The sequence below is a fragment of the Octopus sinensis genome, linkage group LG10, assembly GCF_006345805.1.
Source record: "Octopus sinensis linkage group LG10, ASM634580v1, whole genome shotgun sequence".
Taxonomy (NCBI): domain Eukaryota; kingdom Metazoa; phylum Mollusca; class Cephalopoda; order Octopoda; family Octopodidae; genus Octopus; species Octopus sinensis.
The window spans coordinates 78,900,856-78,909,566 of record NC_043006.1 but is presented as its reverse complement, the minus strand read 5'-3'; the positions used below and the strand labels follow the sequence as shown (position 1 = coordinate 78,909,566).

Here is an 8,711-nt window from a genome sequence, read left to right as displayed (position 1 = left end):
CTATATCTCAGTACGCTTCCCACTGTGGTTCCATTGCCGTTTTCAATCATGACTTGACCATTGGTGATGTTAGACCGCTCGCTACAACCACTTGCTGAAATAATTTACATAGAGAATTGAAGAACAAAAAATAAAAACGAAAATCTTTGTAAGTGTTAATCGAATTTTTCACCCTGTGAAAATTTTAAGCTCAGAAAGTAAAGCCGGAAGAAATACTTATTTCTTTATTACCCACAAGGGGCTAAACACAGAGGGGACAAACAAGGACAGACATAGGTATTAAGTCGATTACATCGACCCCAATGCGTAACTGGTACTTAATTTATCGATGAAAGGCAAAGTCGACCTCGGCGGAATTTGAACTCACAACGTAACGCAGACGAAATACCGCTAAGCATTTCGCCCAGCGTGCTAACGTTTCTGCCAGCTCGCCGCCTTAAGAAATACTGCTAAGTGTTAGTCCGGCGTGCTAACGATTCGGTCGGCTCACTGCCTTATATAAAGCTAAAGTAGCACTCTAGTTACTCGGGACAGTAAATTGTATCTATACATACACATGGTACCTATTAATAGTTATATGGACTAATCTCTTTGAAACCAAATTAATTTCGCTATGGTCTCAATAAAACCCAATAGGGATAATTAGATGTAAATGATTAAACTTTTAGTTGATAGTTCGGCACAGTTAAGACGGCGAATTGGCAGAATCGTTAGACTATTGAATGGAATGCCTTGCGGTATCTGTTTCGGTTCTTTGCATTTTGACAACAATGCCGTCAACAACACTTGTGCAAAGTTGTATAAGCTCAAGTCGGAGCCTTTCTTTTGGGTAAACATCGAAGACGTAGAGAGGGATTGGCTTGTACGCATGGACAACTGCTAGTCTCTCTTACCCATACCTGTATATGTATTTGTAGCTGCTTAGTTACTATTGGCTTCAAATTTTGGCTCAAAGCCGGCAAATTCAGGGGAGGGAGTAAGTCGATTACATTGACCCCCCAGGGGTTAACTGATACTTATTTTATCGACCACGAAAGCATGAAAGGTAAAGTCGACCCTGGCTGCATCTGAACTGAGGACGTAAAGTTGAAAGAAATACTGCTGAGCATTTTTCTCGGTGAGCTAACAATCCTGCCAGCTCGTCGACTTTGCTGCTTAGTTAACATTGGTTTTAAGTTTTGGCACCAGGCCAGCAATATCGGGACTGGGGTTAAAGCGATTACATGGTACTTATTTTATCAAACACAAAATGATGAAAGGCAAAGTTGACCTAGGCGGAATTTGAACTCAGAACGTAAAGACAGACGAAATGCCGCCAGGCATTATCCCCAGCGTGCTAACGACTCTGCCCAGCTCGCCGCATTTCTGTTTAGTTAATATTAAGACTAGGAAATTGTTAACACATTGTCCAAACGAAGTGACGGCAAAATTCTTATTTCACTGGTCCCATCATTGAATCGTTGATATCATATGGAATCCCATCATGGGCATTTTTATAAGAATATAAAAAATGTATTATGAATAAAAAAAAAATCTTGATTTGAAAGCATAATTCCTTCGCTCTTTATCGCTTTTTAGTAAGAAATATGTAAAGAAATTTAATAAGAATATTTAAAAAAACTGATAAAGAATAAAAATTAAATCATATATAGATATAGTCGGAAAATTTTATGTTTTTATCGGCCCCTTGGATACCACATAGAATCTTCCGGGGTTCATATTCCCCAGTTTGCTGATTCCTCGTTTAGACATTTGTGATTTTACAAGGAAAGGATAAATTACTATATTAATATAGGGTGTTCAGAAGGCAACGGACTGGCAGAAACGTTATCCCACCGGTCGAAATGCTTAGCGGCATTTCGTCTGTCTTTACGTTCTGAGTTCAAATCCCGCCGCGGTCGACTTTGCCTTTCATCCTTTCGGGGTCGATTAAATAAGTACCAGTTACGCACTGGGGTCGATATAATCGACTTAATCCGTTTGTCTGTCCTTGTTTGTCCTCCCTGTGTTTAGCCCCTTGTGGGTAGTAAAGAAATAGGTATCTCATGTCTTTACGTTCTGAGTTCAAATCCCGCCGCGGTCGACGTTGCCTTTCATCCTTTCGGGGTCGAAAAATTAACTACCAGTTACGTCTGAGGTAGATTTAATACACTGGAACCCTCCCCTCAATGTTCGGTCTAAACCGGACGATTTTTAAAATACATTATTTACGTTATTTATATTTGACAGATATTTGTCCTCATCGGCATATTTGTCCTATCATATTTGTCCTATCTTTGAACAGGGCCTTAGGCTCAATTCTGACAGCTGTTAAGCTGCTGGAGACTGTGATCACAATCTGGCTGTAGAGAGAAGCTGCAGGAAGGCCATGTGTTTAGCAGCAGGATTCGGTTGTCAGAATGAGTCAGAAGTGGTTGATGGAGAATTTTTACAACTTCACTAGACAATTTCTGACCTCACTAACCCAACCGGTTATTATCCAATGGATCATTATATGTGGAACGCAGATGAAAAAATACACCAATCGCTCTACCTGAATCAGCAAGGCCGAGCTGGTGGCCAAAATGAAGGAAGTGTTTGAAGATTTTCCCCAGGGACACAGTGAAGAAAGCACGCCCCAATATCCGGAGTTGCCTTGAAGTCGTGGTGGAAGCTGAGGGAGAATATTTTGAGTAAAGTGTTATCTCTCTCCCAGCCATAATCCAATTGATATTTTTTATATTTTTTAGAATACTTTTATTCTTGGATGGGATATCGTGTTTCGTTTTCCTTTTACAAAACCTATCAAGTTTAGCCCCAACATCCTGTATATAGAAACACCCTGTATATAGAAATAAGAATAAAGAGAAACTAGATATCTAAGTATATTTGCCAATTCAGAAGAATCATAGTCAAAATAAGGCAAACGTTGGTACTGTAGGAAAAAAAGAAAACTGGTGATACTCAAAGCAAACTTTGCTGGAACTTACAGATGCAAAACGGTGAAGCCTCCCAGGTTCCATTAGAAGTACACGTAATGGTTCCATCTCCACTGATAACATAACCAGGATAACAAGAATACGTCGCTGTATCTCCAACCATTGCACCAGTAGCGTTGAAAACAAAACCATTCTTAATGTATTTCGTTGGTCCACAATAGTTTTCTAAAATTAGAAACAAGAGTAACGATATATAAATTTAATAGTAGGTTAAATAATTAATATGAACTAGAGAGAGAGGAACAGCAGAGAGCCAGTGAGAGAGACAGATAGATAAATAGATAAACAAATAGATAGGGAGTGAGAGAGAGAGAGAGAGAGAGGAAAAAGAGGGAGAGAGAGATTGAAAGACTCAGAGCCAAATACTGTGAAGATATCAACTTTGCTCCATAGCTGTGTCTGAGTCTATAAGAAGCATTTTCTTTTGTTGGAGCTTTTCCGACCAGTTTAAATAAAACAATAAATCAAAATTAATAATACAATAAAATCCAACACGATCATAAAATTAATACTTACTCAAACATTTTGGGATTTTTTCAGCACTCCATTTCCCACCTTCCTGACACTCGAGCAAGATAGATTTATTTCCCACAAATTTTTCATCCCGGAACCCGTAGTCATTAGCACAGCTAATGTTCACTTGAGAATCTTGATGCCATATACTTAAGGGTGGCTGAGCAACTGCGAAACTGTTCAGCTGCAAGGCAGGACAATCTGAAATGGTAAAAAACGTTCTTTATACATACATAATAATACATACATGCATATATACATATACATACATACATATGTACATCCATATACGTGCATACATGCATATGTACATACATACATATAGCTGATTTGGCAGTTGGCGAGTAACAGCAATTCAGCAATTTGTTGTGCGTAGGTGTCAAAATATAAGTAGATAAAAATCACTCAAATATAAAGGTGAAGCACGAAAGAGACAAGTACAAGGAGACAAGTGAGACACGAGAGTGAAAAATCGTAGAAATATAAAGCGAAAAAGGAACAATCAAAGAAGTGTCCAATGAAAATAAATATGCCAGTGAAACAGAACAGAATTTAACATTTTGTGTGATACTGGTTATGAATGAGAAGACATAATACTTGCCGGATTGACTATAAGAGCTATCATATATCTATATTCTGCGGCACCTTGTTTGTTTGTTTGTTTGTTTCTTTTTTCTTTCTTTTTCACTCCCCCTCCTCTCTCTTCCAACTACATACTCTTCTTCACATTTCTCTTTTCCCGTACTAAATTTACTCATATGCTTGGATACATGAATGATTATACGCTTCTAACTCTATGCTAACAAACACGAACATACAGACACGTGTGTATATATATATATATATATATATATATATATATATATATATATATATATATATATGTGTGTGTGTGTGTGTATGTGTGTATGTGTGTGTGTGTGTATAGATACATTTATATATGTGTGTGTGTGTGTGTGTATAGACGTATGTGTAAATATATGCGTGTTTGTTTGTGTGCGTCTGTGTATGTGCGCATGCGTGTGAAAGTATGATATACGTGTGTCATATGCAGGTATTTATCCGATATAAAATTTATGGTAATACAAATGTGTACTCGTATAATGAGTACTCACATGAAAGTATGGACATAGGTAGGTTATCATCTACATTCTCTGATAGCATATAAATATACTCGAAGCAGTTTATATATATATATATAACGGGAAGCTTTATGAAAATAGACAAAAGACGAAGGCAGGTTTACGGAAATAAACAAAAGACGAAGGCAGGTGGAATACAAACAAACAATTGTATTAGTATGGCGCTCAGGAAATATAAATAAAACTGCTTCGAGTATATTTATATGCTATCATCTACATTCTCTGATAGCATATAAATATACTCGAAGCAGTTTCTGTAAAATGTATATATATATATATACACATTTACAGAAACTGCTTCGAGTATATTTATATGCTATCAGAGAATGTAGATGATAACCTACCTATGTCCATACTTTCATGTGAGTACTCATTATACGAGTACACATTTGTATTACCATAAATACATATATATATGTATGTTTATGTATATAATCCTATGCAATATACATTTATATAGACGCGTTCTTGCTCACGTACATACATACATACATTCATACATACATACATACATACATACATACATACATACATACATACATACATACATGCATGCATGCATGTATACATGCATACATACTGTCTAAATAACAATCTTGAGAAATTAGACTTTTCAAAACCAGAAAGGAGAAAGGTGATTCGAAAACTACACATCCAGTCCATCACTGGAATTGTAAAAGCCTGCAAAACTTTCCAGAAGTTTATCATTTAAGTATATATGAGCATGTCTAGACATGCAACTATATGCATGAGAATACATACATAAAACAAAACATGCAGATCTGCACATAGTTACATCTGCATACACGCATACATACATACATACATACATACACACATACATACATACATACATACATACATACATACATACATACATACGAAAATACCCTGTTGGTGTTGCAGAAATTCCAATGAAGGAACCTTGGACCTAGGTTAAAAACCGGCTCTTTGTTTATTGGCAAAGGAATCTTGAAATAAAATTGAATGATGGCATACATACATACATACATACATAGCGAAGGCGCGTGGCTGAGTGGTTAGTGTCATTCGGCTCATGATCGTATGGTCGTGAGTTCAATTCCCGGCGGCGCGTTGTGTCCTTGAGCAAGACACTTTATTTCACGTTACTCCAGCTCACTCAGCGTGCCAAAAATCAGTAGTACCTGTATTTTAAAGGGCCAGCCTTGTCATACTCTGTGTCACGCTGAATCTCCCCCGAGAACTACGTTAGTGTTACACGTGTTTGTGGAGTGCTCAGCCATTTGCACGTTAATTTCACGGGCAAGCTGTTCCGTTGATCGTATCAGTTGGGACCCTCATCGTCGCAACCGACGGAGTGCTCCTTATATATACATACATACATACATACATACATACATACATACATACATACATACATACATACATACATACATGTATCTGAAAATTACAATATAATGTTAAATCGGGTTATAATGTTATTCCTTACCCACTGAATATTTAGCTTTAAATCCTTTTTTATTCTTGATGCTGTTGGTAGTGAAGGAGACGTTTACTTTTCCATCAGGTACCTCTATAACTGGCACATTGACAGCATTTACTTCCACGGTTTGACTGCCGTTATTATATTTCACCTGAAAGTGAGGAAAGTTGGCAAAAGCAGAAAATATTTTATTTGCTCTTTATACAAACATACATATACATATGCATGCATACATGCACACACACACACACACACACGCACACGCACACACACACACATACACACACGCGGGTTTTACTTATTCTTTTACACTTTTCAGTTATTGGACGGCGGCCATGTTGGGACAGTGACTTGAAAGTTAACTATCGAGTCAAGGGCGGCGAGCTGGAAGAAACGTTAGCACGTCGGGCTAAGTGCTTAGCAGTATTTCGTCAGCCGCTACGTTCTGAGTTCAAATTCCGCCGAGGTCGACTTTGCCTTTCATCCTTTCGGAGTCGATTAAATAAGTACCAGTTACACACTGGGGTCCATATAATCGACTTAATCCGTTTGTCTGTCCTTGTTTGTCCTTTCTGTGTTTAGCCCCTTGTGGGTAGTAAAGAAATAGGTATTTTATCGAGTAAATTGGCCCCGGTGCTTATTTTAATAGTCTGGTACTTAATCTATTGGTTTCTTTTGCCGAGCCATAAGTTAAAAGGATATAAATAAACCGACACCGGCTGTCAAGTGGTGGGAAGAGTTATAGGTTATTGATGAGTAAATCTTTGAGCTAATGGCTTATGTATGATGGTGACTGAATCTGTAAGTCAGAGAACTTAGTTAGAGAACTTAGTAAATTAACATTTTCATTACTGATATGGTGTTTGGAATATGAATTAAGATAAAAGGTTGATGGAAGGTTTAAACTTAGATCAATGTAAACAAGAAACTTGTATCGCATAACCATAATAGAATTCACGTAGGTTGGTAAAAAAAAAAATTATATGCTATGTTAAAAATTATGAGACTGTTGTTCTGTTATTTAACTTCGGCATTGTGAAACCCGAAGTAAATGTGTGATGTATCTATTTTTGCCTTTGAAGAAGATGGACTAAAATAAGGTACAATTAAATATGATAAACGTAAATGGAAATTTTCCACCAATTCCTAATGAGTTCAAAAATCATCAAAGCTTTAGTTCTTAATTTAGACAGAGTAGAATAGGTTAATGACTTTGGCATTCCCTTTCATAACCTTTACATCAACGGTTCCCAAACTTTTTTGCACCTCCTACTGCCCCGGTTTCACGTAAGAAAACTTTTTCACGGACCGGCCAATCATGCGTCTAACAAAACACAATAAAGTACATAATATATAATTCTTCTTCATCTACCCACACACACGCACGCGCACATACACACACACACACACACACACACACACACACACACCACACACACACACACACACACACAAAATTAATATTATCAAAGGGTAATCGAAATATTAGAAATTTCCATTACCAGCAGCCTAGGGTGTAAAAATTCAGTCAATAGACTATATAAATACAGTGTACATTTAAACACACAAGAAGTAGCCATCATAGCACTACCTCTTATGTGTTTAAATGTACAATGTATTTATATGAATGAATATATATATATATATATATATATATATCTATATATATATATTATATATATATATATATATATATCTATATATATATATATATATATATATATATATATATGATACATATATAATGTAAAGTATTCCTATAGACTGTGATAGTCAACAAAATAGAAATGAAGTTATTCTATATGTGTGACCGGTACCAACTGGTACGGTCCAGTACTGGTCCATGGTCAGATGATTGAGGACTCCCGTTCTGCATGAATTCTCATGACTTTTCTTTACTGCCCACAAGGGGCCAAACACATAGAGGACAAACAAGGACAGACTAACGTTTCTGCCAGCTTGCCGACTTTCGTATACCTTTAGACGACCCTTGCGTGACCTTTCAGACTGGCAATATTAAAATGACTTCTCTGCCTGAACGTCTGTCGGTTTAATGTTTAATACTTCATCCGACCCCGCCCCTCAAAAAATAATAAGAACCACCAAAATATAGACATATAGGGAAACAAATGATCCATATGTTTACTTCGCGTTCGTTCCTGTAATCACTGTGATACCAGGTAGTGTTGTATGTTAACCCGTGTGAGGTATTTGGTTTACCACTGAAAACTTTTAAACATTGGATTAAATTTATTTAATTCCTTTGTGCTATGATCAAAACAGTAGAGTCTTTATACATCTATAGATAGACTAGAAAGACAACTGTAATATGATCTGACCGAGATGCGGCACTCCCTGTACAGATATTAATTACACAACGCCTACAGCTACTTGACCACAGATCTGATTACTGCAGAGTGTAATAGAATATTTCTTAATTGTTGCATACAGTTGCAAGCTACGTACGTTGGGATCTGTTTTTGAAACCAAAGAAGTTTTACATTGATGGGATTAAAAAGCTTGTAAATAGATGGAAGGAAGTCATAGATAATTAGGGAAAGTAAATTGATGATTAAATTTCAGTTAAATATAACATTTGATCACTTGTTTTCT

General features: G+C 36.7%; 1 protein-coding gene across 1 annotated transcript in view; it reads right to left on the bottom strand.

Annotated features, from left to right (window-relative positions):
* LOC115216258 overlaps window positions 1-8,711 on the bottom strand; it is a 257,640-nt gene that overhangs the window by 134,179 nt on the left and 114,750 nt on the right. The window contains exons 12-15 of the mRNA XM_036506965.1: window positions 6,105-6,249; window positions 3,495-3,692; window positions 2,970-3,143; window positions 1-94 (exon numbers count right to left, since the gene is read on the bottom strand). The exon at window positions 1-94 is cut by the window's left edge and continues 89 nt beyond it. Of these exons, the coding sequence (XP_036362858.1) occupies window positions 1-94; window positions 2,970-3,143; window positions 3,495-3,692; window positions 6,105-6,249 (611 nt within the window). The remainder of the gene's footprint in view (window positions 95-2,969; window positions 3,144-3,494; window positions 3,693-6,104; window positions 6,250-8,711) is intronic.